Source organism: Castor canadensis, chromosome 1, assembly GCF_047511655.1.
Source record: "Castor canadensis chromosome 1, mCasCan1.hap1v2, whole genome shotgun sequence".
Lineage (NCBI taxonomy): Eukaryota > Metazoa > Chordata > Mammalia > Rodentia > Castoridae > Castor > Castor canadensis.
In genome coordinates, this window is record NC_133386.1 from 16,277,947 (window position 1) to 16,292,021 (window position 14,075).

Here is a 14,075-nt window from a genome sequence, read left to right on the forward strand (position 1 = left end):
AAACTTTGCACTTGGTAGGCAGGCACTGTACCATTTCAGCTACAGATCCAGTCCTACCTTTTACATTTTGTATTTCTACTTTTATATCCTGAGAAATGATGTTTAGAATCTAAGGTACTATTGTCAATAAATCCATTATCCAAGAGAAGTTAAACTGATGTGATCTGCTTATTAAGGCATGAAAATATAAAACTTTTAAAAATATAATGTGGTAGAGTGTGGGCTTTGGATTCAGGTAGTCCTGTTTTTAAGTATAAGCTCTGGTATTTCTGGTGGTGTTATCTTAAGTTATTTGGTCTTTCTAAATTTTATTTCCTCGTATAAAAGTGGTCCAGTTGTTTGGTCATGGGGGGTGAGCCTTGCAAATGCTAAGGTCTTGCTTTACCACTGAGCTACACCTCCAGTTAACACCTGACTCTTGTAAGGATAGCTGGGTGCCAGTGGCTCATGCCTGTAATTCTAGCTACTCAGGAGGCAGAGATCAGAATAATAGTGGTTCGAAGCCAGCCCAGGCAGATAGTTCAAGAGACCCTATCCCAAAAAAACCCATCACAAAAAATAGGGGCTTGTGGAGTAGCTCAAGGTGCAGGCCTTGAGTTCAAGCCCCAGCACCACAAAAAAAAAAAAAAAAAAAAAGATTTTTGTGAGGATAAATGAGATAAGGTTCTTCTGGTGTACAGGAAGTACTCAGTAAATGTTTGCTATTATTTTCCTAAACATTCCAAGTAACTTAGAGTTACTTGGATTAAATGGTTTTTTTTACCACTTGCATTTATTGAAAAAAAATTCAGTGGGATATTTTAGAAGTTAATGACTATATTCAAAACATTCTTTAATTTATTCAAATGCCAAAATAGAAGTATTGATAAAAGTAAGACAAAAAGAATTCCCCAAAGAGAAGCTTACAAAAAAAAAAATTACTGTTTACTAATAAAAATAGTTTAGCCTTCAATTTAAAATGTATAGCTTTTCCACCACCCTTAATTCTTTGTAGTTTCAGGGACAGATAGGGGAAGAATGTGTACTAAATAAACATTAAATCAGTAACAATAAGAGGAAGTCTTGCTTTTGTCTTGGCTGAGTGTATTAATTGGCTGTATTAATCAGTTCTCCATTGCTGTGGCAAAATACATAAGATAAACCACCTAAAGGAGTCCCATTCTGTTTAGATTCACAGGAACAAAATACAATTTTTCAGTCAATCAAAAGCTCTTACTTTTTTCCTGATATAGAACAAATCACCTGCTGCAGTTACTGAACCAGAGACAAATAAATTTGATAGTACTGGATATGACAAGGACTTAGTAGAAGCTTTGGAAAGAGACATAATTTCTCAGAATCCCAATGTGCGATGGTAAGTCACAAGGTAACTGGATTTGATGATGCTTTTGGAGTAGAAAATGGAGTGATCATGGGCCTGTATTAAAGATCTGTCCTTGGGAACAGAACCAAAGAGCACACAATGTGAGCAGGACACATAATGAAAACTGCACTTCCGCATGGGTTAACCACTTTTAAAAAAAATTTAATTATATACAAAATGGCAATAAGATCACAGAAATTTCATCTTCTGGGGACAGTAAAAAGTCATTGATTTTTATGCATGCATCTCTAGCTTCTGAGAGAAGTTGCTTTTATTTCCTATTACTTAGAGCAGTGTTCTAAACTTTATTAACATATCTGATCAAAAATCTATAACCTAAAAAGATGAAAACTGAAAAAAAAAAAATCTGTAACCTTCCACAATGTAATTAAAAAGCTCACTTTGCCACAGTTGGAAACAAAGCAGCACTATTACAACCTATCTCTACTTTATGCCCTTTTTATTCTTTATAGTTTAATTAAAAAAAATGGCCTTATTGTTTCCAAATCATGGAACTTAGGGAATGAGCATCATGACAACAGAAATTTAAAATGAAATGGCATAATATACATAGGTCAGGCATCCCTAATCTGAAAATGGACAGTCCAGAGTGCTCTAGGATCCAAAACTTCAGACAAAGGCATGGTTCTCAAAATGTTTTGGATTTTGGAGCATTGCAGATGTTTGGGTTGGGAATTCTCAATTAGTAAACTCTATGCATATTACTGCAAAATCCAAAACATTTTTGGTCCTGAGATTTTACTTAAAAGGTTTCTAGCCTAGTATTCATGACTATAATCTTGGAACTCAGGAGGCTGAGGCAGGAGGGTCACAAGTTCAAGGCCAGCTGGGCAACATAGTGAGACCCTGTCTCAAAATTTAAAAAATGCTTATTTTCTCCTGAGCCAATCTGAAAATCATTATTACCAAGAATTGAAGACAAAAATCATGCTCTTCGTGTGTACTGGATGAGGTGTGATGTGCCTCACCATATTGTATGAGTTACTCATGCCCAGAGAAAGGCTTAGCATTCTCTCAGCAGTGTAGAATCATGTGCTTTCAGTGGTTCTCAACAGTGACTACCTGTGGTTGGGTGTGTACTCTACAGGGTGAGTTGATAAAGTATCTTCTTTTTCAGGGATGACATAGCTGATTTAGTAGAAGCTAAAAAGTTGCTTAAGGAAGCTGTGGTGTTACCAATGTGGATGCCAGAATTCTTTAAGGGGATTAGGAGACCATGGAAAGTAAGTTCATCACTCTTAGGCATCATCAGGGTAAATGGCAATACATTGCTATACTGAGCTAATATTTATCCTTACTGGAGAAAGTGGAGTAAAGAAATTTTAAAATTAAAAAGTGTATATTGGCCAAGCATGGTGGCTCACATTGTAATCCTAGGTACTAGGGAGGTGGAGATCAGGAGAATCAGCAAAAGAGATTCCCCCTCCCCCATCTCAGTCAATAAAAGTGGGTGTGGTAGTACATGCCTGTCATCTGGGCCAGGTGAGAAGCATGAATAGGATTGAAGATCACAGTACAGGCCAGCCTGGGCAGAAAGGCAAGACCTACTGAAAAAATAACTAAAACAAAGAGGGCTGGGACTGTGGCTCAAGTGCCAGAGTACCCGCCTAGGGAAGTGCCAAGTCCTTGAGTTCAGACTCCAGTACTGCCAAAAAACCAAAATATTTTGTGTTATTTTGAATTTTGTTGGGGCAAAAACTATTCCAAGATTCCTAGGGTAAGAAATAAGTATAGTGAGGCCAGGCGTGGTGATAAATGCATGTAATCACATACTACTCAGGAGGCAAAGATTGGGAAGATTGAGTTTAAAGCCAGCCCAGGCATAAAAAGTTGATGAAACCCCATCTCATTCAGTAAGCTGGGAATGGTGGTGTGTGCTTGTAACCCTAGCTACTCTAGAGCTACTCCATAGGTAGGAGGATCATGGTCCTGGCTGACCCCCTGGAGAAAAAGCGAGAGACCTCATCTGAAAAAATAACTACAACAAAAAGGGCTGGCTCATACCTGCCTTGCAAATGTGAGGCCCTGAGTTCAAACCCCAGTACTGCCCCCCCTTCCAGAAAAAAGGAATATGTATAATGTTCAGAAGCATTGCGTCATTATACATATAGCAGATTTAGAGTGTGATCTTGCATTAGTCAGCTTATGGAAAAGTGCTTGGTTTCATTTGCATGTTGCGTAACTTAAAACATATTTTTGGAATTGTTCTTAACAAGTTGAGAATTATCTGCATCTAATGACTACTTTTTTTCCTTTTGGTGGTAGCGGGGTTTGAACTCAGGGCTTTGTGCTTTCTAGGTAGGTGCTCTACCACTTGAGCCACTCCTCCAGCCCTAATGAGTATTTTTTTAAAGTCATATGCTCACAATCCCCAGTACTGCAAAAATAAATAAATAAATAAAATAATAAAGTCATGGACTGATAGAAATAGAAACCATCAAGGAAAACTCTTGGATTTAGAAAATGTACAAATGGGTAACTGTGCTTATTATTTTTTAAAAGTCCTTTAAATATTAAGCAAGATACAAAATTACATTTATATTTTGAGTGAACTATGTTTAAAAAAAATGATTCATCTGAGCAGAAAGAGTGTTAGGAAATACATCAAGATGCCGATGGTTCTTTTTGTTGGGATGCAGATATTGCAAACTACTTTTTGAGTTCCAAATTTTTTTTGGTGATACTGGGTTTTGAACTCGGGGCCTTGTGCTTGCTAGGCAGATGCTCTACCACTTCAGCCATGGCCTCAACTGATTTCCACATTTTTAAATAACATGGTTATCTTCCTTTTGTAATGGAAAAAGTAAATTTGTGATAAAGTATTCTTCAACTTAACTGTTTGTTGTTCATTTCTCTTAATGTTATATCTAAAATTTGGTACTTAGTAGAATTATAATGAATTAGAACAACCTGTTGTCCGGTTCCTTGGAAGGCAGAAGCAGGAAGATGATTCCTTGAGCTCAGTTCAAGGCCAGATGTGGCAACATAAAAAGACCCTTCTTAAAAAAGCAAAACAAAACAAAGGCAGGTAAATCCTTTGTTTATGTTACTATATTTCCAACAGGGAGTATTGATGGTTGGCCCACCTGGTACAGGAAAGACCCTTCTTGCTAAAGCAGTGGCTACAGAATGCAAGACAACATTCTTCAATGTCTCATCGTCAACTCTGACTTCCAAATACAGAGGAGAGTCTGAGAAGCTTGTTCGTCTTCTGTTTGAAATGGTGAATGTTTGAGACAGCTCTGATGATGATTCTTTGCCTCTAAAAGGGAGAAAGTGAGTTGTAACTTTCTCCAGGGAACAGATCAGCTTACAGGATGACATTCTGCCCAGAGAATGATTCCTGTGCTCTTATAGCTAGCAACCTTTATAAAAATGAGTAACTTGAATTTTTCTGTCTCCTTTTCTCCAGAGTAGGTCCACATCTGGTTTCTGGACATGTTCACATTATGGGATCAGCATTACTAAGCTGCTATAATCTGAAATAATTAGGTTTTAAAAACCAATAGGCTTAGTTATGGTATTGTAAATGCAGTATTATAAAAAGCCAAATGATGAGAATCTTTAATTTTTTTGCTTCTTGTTTTGAGTTTATTTTTTCTTTATTCAGCCCACCAAATGTAGGAAAAATGTAATTCTATTTCTGGTCGTGTTTGGATTGAATTCAGCCACCTCTTAGATTGTTAGGCTTAACTGATGACTTCTGTTTTTCCCCCTTAGGAAACAGTGTGACTATATGTATTAGGATAGAATTTAGCTATTTTGTAGTGACAGAGGCATGAATTCTTAATCATAGTGGACAAAACCTTAGATGCCCATACTAATATATCAGATCTTCCTTCCGAAGTTCAAAGTAAAACAAGCAAACTAAAACTTTCACAATTTGGATTATAAAAAGCCAAATGATGAGAATCTTTAATTTTTTTGCTTCTTGTTTTGAGTTTATTTTTTCTTTATTCAGCCCACCAAATGTAGGAAAAATGTAATTCTATTTCTGGTCGTGTTTGGATTGAATTCAGCCACCTCTTAGATTGTTAGGCTTAACTGATGACTTCTGTTTTTCCCCCTTAGGAAACAGTGTGACTATATGTATTAGGATAGAATTTAGCTATTTTGTAGTGACAGAGGCATGAATTCTTAATCATAGTGGACAAAACCTTAGATGCCCATACTAATATATCAGATCTTCCTTCCGAAGTTCAAAGTAAAACAAGCAAACTAAAACTTTCACAATTTGGATTATCTGTTTTCTGAAAAAATTTCCTATTTAAGGTCCCATTTTCTTTCTCCTTCCTCATGGACAGCTCATGAGCCAGGAGAGAAATCTTAATAGCTTCTTAGTGGCTTATCAGTAGTCCATAGGACAATAGGAATCTAATGGAGAATTTGATTATTTTGAGAAAAGAATTTGAGTTAAAAAAAAAGTATATTGCCAATATTCCACAATAACTAGGTATTTCAAAAAACAAAAGTATCTCAATAGAGTGAATTATCAAGTATGGGGTATGTAGAATCAGGTGGCTATTTAACTGTGGGCAAATTCACCCTGCCCCCTTTTCTAGGCCTCAGTTGCTTTATGACTGGACATTAACGTACAATCTACCTCTGTAATGTTAGGAGGGTAAAACAAGCTAATATATGCAAAGCCTGTGCCATAAGTGCTTACTGAATATTACCTGTTTCTGTTTAAGTATTACTAGGGGTTAGTGGGTGTGGATCAAGTGATAGGGTACCTATCTAGAAAGTGCAAGGCCCTGAGTCCTGGTACCACAAACAAAAAAGTTATTTGGTACTTTTTTTGTAATTTAAGGGTTTTATATTTAAGAAAACTTTCTCTCCTGTGGGAGGAGGCCTCCTACAAAATTTTAGTGCTAGCTTGCATTATTAATTTTTTTCCCCAACCAAGGGCCTTGACATGCTAAGCCTACACTCTACCTCTAGTCCCAAATTACTTTTTACAGTAAGGTTTATGAAGGCATATTAAAAAGCTTTTTTTTTTTAACCTGCTTCCATGGAGTTGCTTGGGAAAAATCTTAACCATTGGGCTGAAGTGTTAAGAGTGCCTGCCCAGCAAGCGTGGGGCAAACCCTAATACCACCCAAAAAAGAAAAAAACCCTCAACCATTGTTAAATAAATTCCTGTTCAGCTGAAGTATACTACTTTGAGTTGCCCATCTGAGCATTGGCTGAGTCAGAAACCAGTGCCTACAGGTTGGAGTTTCTGCCCTTGTGACCAAGAATTAGGGCCTATATTCAAAGTGAGCTTATTTTTCTTGTTCATCATGAACTCCCTTTCTCAAGCAGTAAAACTGCACTGCCTCTCCTGTATTCTGCTTTTGGCATGCTATAGATGGTGCCTCTTTTAATGTGCCCCCTTCCCAGTAATTCCTCCACGTGAACGTGGAGAAGATCTCCAGGACTTTTCACATGACATAGTAACGAGCACACACAAAAACATAATTGTTTTTAATTTTTGTTGTATTGTTAAGAATGTTTATTTTCAGTTGTCAAAACCCAAATTAAACAGAAAGAATGCTATTCAGAGTCACATAACTGGGAGCTTTTGGGAGTTACTTTTTAGGTTGTTAGTTCCAGCAGGCCACCAATTAAGGCATTCTTAGGAATCTTTCTCTTAGTTCTTTTTACCTCTGAATTTGCTTTGACCTTAGATAGGCCCATGATGTGGCTAAGATAGCTAGCAGAACCTTACCCTTTTTTTAAAATTTAACATTTTTACTAGCATATATTAGTTGTACAGAGGGTTTCATTGTGACACTTCCACATATGGTTACAATATACCTTGGTTAGGTACCTCCACCATCATTCCTCTTCCTTAAAATGATTTCAGCAGGTTTCAGTGCTCTATTTTCATACAAGTATATGAAGTTTATCTACCATATTCACCCTCAGCCCTCTCCATTCACAGTCCCTCCCACAGACTTGTTTTATATTCTGTCATCATCTTTTTTTTTTTTTTTTTTTTTGGTGGGACTGGAGTTTAAACTCAGCTTAACACTTGCAAAGCAGGCACTCTGTTGCTAGAACCACACCTCCAGTCCATTTTGCTCTAGGTATTTTGGAGATTGGGGGGGTGGTCTCAGGAAGTATTCGCCCGGGCTGGCCTCAAACTGCAATCCTCCCAATCTCAACCTCTCAAGCAGTAGGACTACACTTATGCACCCCACAGTGCCTGACTGCCCTTCATTTTTTTAAGTGTATGTTCATTGTTCATAGGGGTTCCCCATGGTGTTTCACCTGTGCCTACATTGTACTTGAATTAGATTAACCCCTTTATTACTCTCCCTTATCCTTTTCCTTCTACCCCACTATTCAGCAGCTTTCAGTGCATCTTGTTATGCCATGTTCTGTCTACATATGTGTATTTATGATCATGTTCGTATTCGTATACATTTATCTTTTGGATCTGTCCTCCACGTGAGAGAAAACATGTGACCTGCAAATGGTATGATCTCATTCTTTTTTTTATGGACTAGGATTTGAACTCAGGCCGTTTAGCCATACCTCCAACCCAATTTCATTCTTCTTTATGAGTGAATAATACTCATAAATACATTGTGTATAAATACCACATCTTCTTAATCCATTCATCAGTTGTAGGGCATATGGACTGTTTTCATAGCTTGGCTATTGAGAATAGTGCTTTAATAAACGTGCGTGTGCAAGTGACTCTTGTATCCTGGCTTACATTCCTTTGAGTACATGCCCAGAAGTGGTATTGCTGGATCATACGGTAGTTCTGTTTTTAGTTTTTTGAGAAATCTCCATAGTGATTTCCATTGCAGTTGTACTAATTTACATTTCCACCAACAGTGTATGAGAGTTCTTATTTTGCTGCATCCTTGCCAATATTTGTTTTTGTCTTTTTTTTTGCACTGGGGCTTGAGCTTAGGGCCTTATGCTTGCTAAGCAGGCACTCCTACTGCTTGAGTGACTCCACCAGCCCTGTTTGTGTTCTTGACAGTAGTCATTCTGAATGGAGTGAGGTGAATTTTTTTTTTTTTTGATGGTACTGGGATTTGAACTTAGGGCCCTGTCCTATTAGGCTGGCACTCTAGCCACACCTCCAGCCTATGAGGTGAAATCTTAATGTAGTTCTGATTTGTATTTCCTTTATGGCCAGAGGAATTGAGCATTTCTTCATGTATTTGCTGGTCATTTGTACTTCTTCCTTTAGAAATTGTTCATTTGCCCATGTCTCCATTGGGTTGTTGATTCTTTGGGAATTTAGTTTTTTGACCTTCCTATAAATTCTGGTTATTAATCCTTTGTCAGATGTATAGCTGTCAAAAGATTTTCTCCCATTCCGTAAGCTGTCTCTTCAGTCTTGTTTCTTTTGCTGTGCAGCAGCTTTTTAATTTGATGCAGTCCTATTTGTCAGTCCTTTCTCTTAATTGCTATTCCCTATACCTATATGTTCCAGTGTTTTCCCTATTCTTTCCTATAGCAGTTTCTAAGTGTCAGGCTTTATATTAGGGTCTTTAATCCATTTTGAATAGTTGTACAGGGTGAAAGACAGGGATCTAGTTTCAGCCTTCTACATGCAGATACCTAGTTTCCCTAGCACCATTTGTTAAAGAAAGAGGCTGTCTTTTCTCCGCCTATTTTAGGGTCCTTTGTTAGGTACCAGATGGCTGGCCTGGCACTAGTGGCTCAAACCTGTAATCCCAGCTATCTGGGAGGCTGAGATTGGGAGAATCACAGTTTGAGATAAGCTCAGACCAATAGTTCACAAAACCCTATCTCCAAAATAACAAGACCAAAATGGACTGAAAGTGTGGCTCAAGAGGTAGAGCACCTGCTTTGCAAGCACTGACCCCTGAATTCAAACCTCTGTCCCACCCAGAAAAAAAGAATCAGATGGCTAGAGCTGCCTGGATTTATGTCTGGGTCTTCTTTTCCATTGGTCTTCATGTCTGTTTTTGAGCCAGTACCATGCTGTTTTTATTGCTATGCCTCTATAGTATAGTAAGGTATTTTGGTACCTGCTGCATTGCTCTTTTTGCTTAGAATTGTTAAGCCTTATTATTAATGTCTTTCATTTCCTAGAGAAATCCTGGCAAAAAAATCTCCTGAGAAATCTCTGCCAAAAGTCCAGTGACTAATACTTGGACTGTTTTGAGTCACATCCCTATTCTTCAAATCACCTGTGGTCAGAGAACTGGAATGATCTGATTGGCTAGGCCTGAATCATCTCTGAGCTCCAACTAGAGTTGGCCTCTTTTGAAGTACTTGATTATTAAAGATCAATGATTTACAAATGAAAAAAGCAGTGTGATTTTATTCACTGAAAATATCTCCACAGTACCTTTCCAGGCCCAGCAAAACCAATTTGGCTAAAGACAGCCCTATACTTCTAAATAGTTAAGATGGTGAATTTTATGTTATGTGAATTTTATCTCATTTTGACATATAAGTTGACTTCTAATTGACTAGTTAGGAGCATTAAAATATACTTATTATTAGTCAAATGTGTAAAAACGGCAATTTAATTAGAATGTCTTTGAGGTACTTTATAATTTTATTTAAGATAATGGTTGTCTTTAACCCAAATTTTTTCTAGAACTTTAGAACTCTTACCGGTATCTATAACTGTTCTACCATAGTTGGAACCAAAAAACTGTCATTTCATCCTTAAATATGTATGCCTGCTTTAGAAGCTATGTTTAGTTACAGTTCTGTCCTTTTCCCCTCAGTATTATATTAGGCAAGAGAGAACAGTCCATATGTGGCAGCCCCTTCAGCCATTTTCTAATTGCTAACCCATAGACTATTTTCAAATGGAAAAACAAAAAATAACTTGGTATTTCATGGTTTTTATTCCTTTAGGCTCGATTTTATTCTCCAGCAACCATATTTATTGATGAGATAGATTCCATTTGCAGTCGCCGAGGGACTTCTGAAGAGCATGAAGCAAGCAGAAGGGTGAAGGCAGAGCTGCTGGTGCAGATGGATGGTAGCTATGTCTATGCATGCACTGACTTGGGCGGATGTTACTAAGTGTCTCCTGCTTCCTTGGGTCAATCTCCACCCCTGGTGCTAGCCTAGTGCTTGCAATCAGTGCTCGTAACTCCAGATGGACTAGAAGCAGCTGGCAAATAGTGCCTAGGACTGAGAACAATAAATTCGGTGCACTTACACTGGTGATGTGTCAGAAATAATGGCCATACACAGGATTTCCTTGAATGTGTATTCTGACTGATCTCTTATTTTTAGCCATGGATTTGAAATAGAAATAAATGCAGATGGCTCTACAAAAGGTTTTGTATTGAAAAAATTTTTAAATTGGTATGTAATTAAGCTGAGCTGGTGGTTTAATTCTATTTTGAATCAAATATTTTGCATACTACAAAAAAACTTATTTTCCTTGGATTATAAATTCACATCTTTACCAGTTAGCTTTCTGAGTCCCCCCCCACACACATCAGGAGTGGTGGTGGTGGTGGTGTTGGGGCTTGAGTACAGGATCTCCTGCAGGCACCCTTACCACCTGAGCCACTCCCTACCCCACCCCCACCCCCCAGTCCAGCTTTTTGTGTCTTCAGTTGGCTTGAAGACTACACTACCTTGTTTTGTTGTGCTGAGTATTTGGCTGAGATTTATTTTGTACAGTCCAGCTTAGTATGTTTTTACTGTCTTCTTACCCTTTTAGGTGTTGGAGGTGCCTCTGAAAATGATGACCCTTCCAAAATGGTTATGGTTCTAGCAGCTACTAATTTTCCCTGGGATATAGATGAGGCTTTAAGACGACGTCTTGAAAAACGAATCTATATTCCTTTACCATCAGGTATCATCATTTCAATCTTGTCTGAAAGCTCCTGTTAACTCTTAGGTAGTTCTGCTTAATTTAAAATGTGGTATTAACCTTCCTTGGAAAGATAAATATAGGCTGTCTTTCCTTGTGTTAATTTAGTTTGGCTATATCTACAGGCTGGAAGCCTTGATGAGTAGGAAATTAAAAGTTTACTGAGGAATCACTTTTGATAATTTAGGCAAATGAATGCTAAGAATTGGAAAACAACTCCTTACACAAAATAGGCTTGAGAAAAAAACATACTGTGTTTATATTGAAGGCTTACATTTTAAAATGTGTTTCTGTTTTAGCAAAAGGCAGGGAAGAGCTATTACGTATAAGTCTGCGTGAGCTGGAACTGGCTGATGATGTTAACCTTGCAAGTATAGCAGAAAACATGGAAGGTTATTCAGGTGCCGACATTACCAATGTATGCAGGTATGTATTAATAAGCTGGGTGTGGTGGCACGTCTATAACCCAGCACACAGGAAACTGAGGCAGGAGGATCATGAGTTCAGTGCCAGAGTGGCTACACAGCCAAGACCTTTTCTCAAAATAAATAAAAAGACAGATGAAGAATAAAGACCTACATTTTGCAGTCTTTCGATCAGGATTGTAAGTTTTGGTTTCAGTTAGTGTTAGCAGCTACTAGTGTCTTTGGGTTATTTTGTATGTGAGTGAAGAGTCTATAATTCATATGAAATCTGCAAGTTCAAAAAACTGATGTTAGCATAATTTGGATAAAAGAGAAAATGAGTAATTGTCTTGAATTTAAAGTTACACTTTAATATAATATAATATAGTTCTTCACTATATTGTTATATAGGAAATGATTGTGAAAAATGATTTAGTGTTACCATGGAGTAACAGTGGTGCAGTTGTGTTTTTAGTGACCATATCCTAAATGTGATGGGAATTAAAAAATGTGATGGTGAGAAGAAAGACTGTCTCCGATGAAGCCAATTCAACTGTTTTGGCATAAACCAAGGCTTTGCTCAGAAGCTTATTAGCACCAGCTTCCTCATCTCTACAGTGAGCACTGCACTCAGGGTTTTGAAGGCCGCAGATGGATAATATGTGCACATAAAGCAGCTAAACTGCTGTTCCTTTGCATACATGGTGACTGCGATTAAGGATGAGACTTGGTAAAAGGGAAGAGGTACTTGAATGTGAAATATTGCTAATAGAGGGAAAAAGAAACTACCTAACTTGCTGATTTTTTTTTTTTTTTTTTGTGGTCCTGGAGATTGCTAAACAAATACCCTACCACTTCAGCTGTCCTTTTGCTTTTTCAGCTAATTTTTCAGAAATGGACTCCTACTCTTTTTGACCAGGGCCAGCCTTTGACTGAGTTCCTCCTACCTCCATTCCATGTCCTTGTACTTGGGATTATAAGCATGCACTGCCATGCCCAGATTGTGGGTTTGTTTATTTTATTTTATTTTTTTGGCAGTACTGGGGCTTGAACTCAGGGCCTCATGCTTGCTAGGCAGACGCTCTACCACTTGAACAACTCTGCCAGCCCCCAGCTGGTGTCTTAAGACAGGGTCTCACTAGCTGTTTTGCCTGGCCTGGCCTCAAATAGGGATTCTCCCATATCTGCCTCTTGTGTCGCTGGGATTATAGGATATACTATCATGCCTGGCCATTTACCTGTCTTTTATGTGGAGAAAATACTTAACTTTCTAGCTAACACATTGTCTTCTGTCTCTGATACTTATTTTTATGCTTTTTTAACACTGAAATACAGTTGCTAGCTTCTTTATTATACCTTTTAATTTTCTTCTTGGACTTTATGTTCACTATTAATTACTTAACAGTTTAAGTAATTAGAATTAGAATCCTTATTTCATCATGGAAGATTTAATTGCTAAAAACTTAAAATAGGCCTCCTAATCCACTGTAAGATCCAGTGCAATATTATACTTTTTTTTTTTTCTCAGTACTGAGGCTTGAACTCAGGGCCTTCACCTTGAGTCACTTCCCTAGCCCTTTTTTGTGATGTATCTTTCGAGATAGGGTCTCTTGAACTATGCCTGGGCTGGCTTCGAACCATGATCCTCCTGATCTCTGCCTCCCAAGTAGCTAAGATTACAGGTGTGAGCCACCAGCACCTGGCTTGTAGTAAGATTTTTATTTTGAGACAGGGTCTCCCTATGTAGCTAGGTTGGTCTTGAACTTGTGATCCTGCTTCCTCAGTTTCCTGAGTGCTGGGATGACAGGCTTGTGCCATCTTGCCTGGCCTATGATAAGATCCTAATTAGAGAATGTTACAGATACATTCATTGAAAAATTATTCAATCTAAATAAATTTTGTGTCTTTTAACTTAAAACCCAGGGATGCATCCTTGATGGCAATGAGAAGGCGCATTGAGGGTCTGACCCCAGAAGAGATCCGGAATCTTTCCAGAGAAGAAATGCACATGCCTACGACGATGGAGGATTTTGAGATGGCTTTGAAGAAGGTTTCTAAGTCAGTGTCTGCAGCAGACATTGAGCGATATGAGAAGTGGATATTTGAATTTGGATCATGTTGACTTCTCACATGCAAACCATGACAAATCTGCCTTAAGTCTTGGAAACAATAATTAAATGTAGCATTTCATTGCACTGAGTGCTATATTTTTTTAAACTTTCATAATGGTAAGATTTTAAAATTTCTTATGATTCTGAATAAAGGCAATTTTTTAAGCTGCAAATTTGTTTTACTTTAGCACTGAAGACAGACATTATAACAAATGTTATCCTTCAGTGGGACAGCCGTCTTATGTATTTTTAAGCACAGCATCTTCTCTCCCACTGTCTGCTGCTATGGTTCTTTCTATGGAAAAGAGTAAGAACTGGCACAAGCTCCTTTGATGGCAGTAGATAATTGAAAA

The 14,075-nt window shown here is 37.9% G+C and overlaps 1 protein-coding gene across 4 annotated transcripts in view; it reads left to right on the forward strand.

Moving 5' to 3' along the window:
• Nucleotides 1-14,075, forward strand: part of Katna1 (katanin catalytic subunit A1) — a 37,787-nt gene that overhangs the window by 21,551 nt on the left and 2,161 nt on the right. For 2 of the 4 annotated variants that reach the window (XM_020175990.2, XM_020175991.2), the window contains exons 5-11: nt 1,233-1,354; nt 2,502-2,607; nt 4,449-4,607; nt 10,232-10,358; nt 11,055-11,189; nt 11,507-11,633; nt 13,535-13,895. In XM_020175990.2, the coding sequence (XP_020031579.1) occupies nt 1,233-1,354; nt 2,502-2,607; nt 4,449-4,607; nt 10,232-10,358; nt 11,055-11,189; nt 11,507-11,633; nt 13,535-13,733 (975 nt within the window). In that variant the 3' untranslated portion in view covers nt 13,734-13,895. Of the gene's footprint in view, nt 1-1,232; nt 1,355-2,501; nt 2,608-4,448; nt 4,608-10,231; nt 10,359-11,054; nt 11,190-11,506; nt 11,634-13,534; nt 13,896-14,075 lie in introns of those variants that run through there. The other 2 variants (XR_012447738.1, XM_074072390.1) reach the window with 2 other exon arrangements.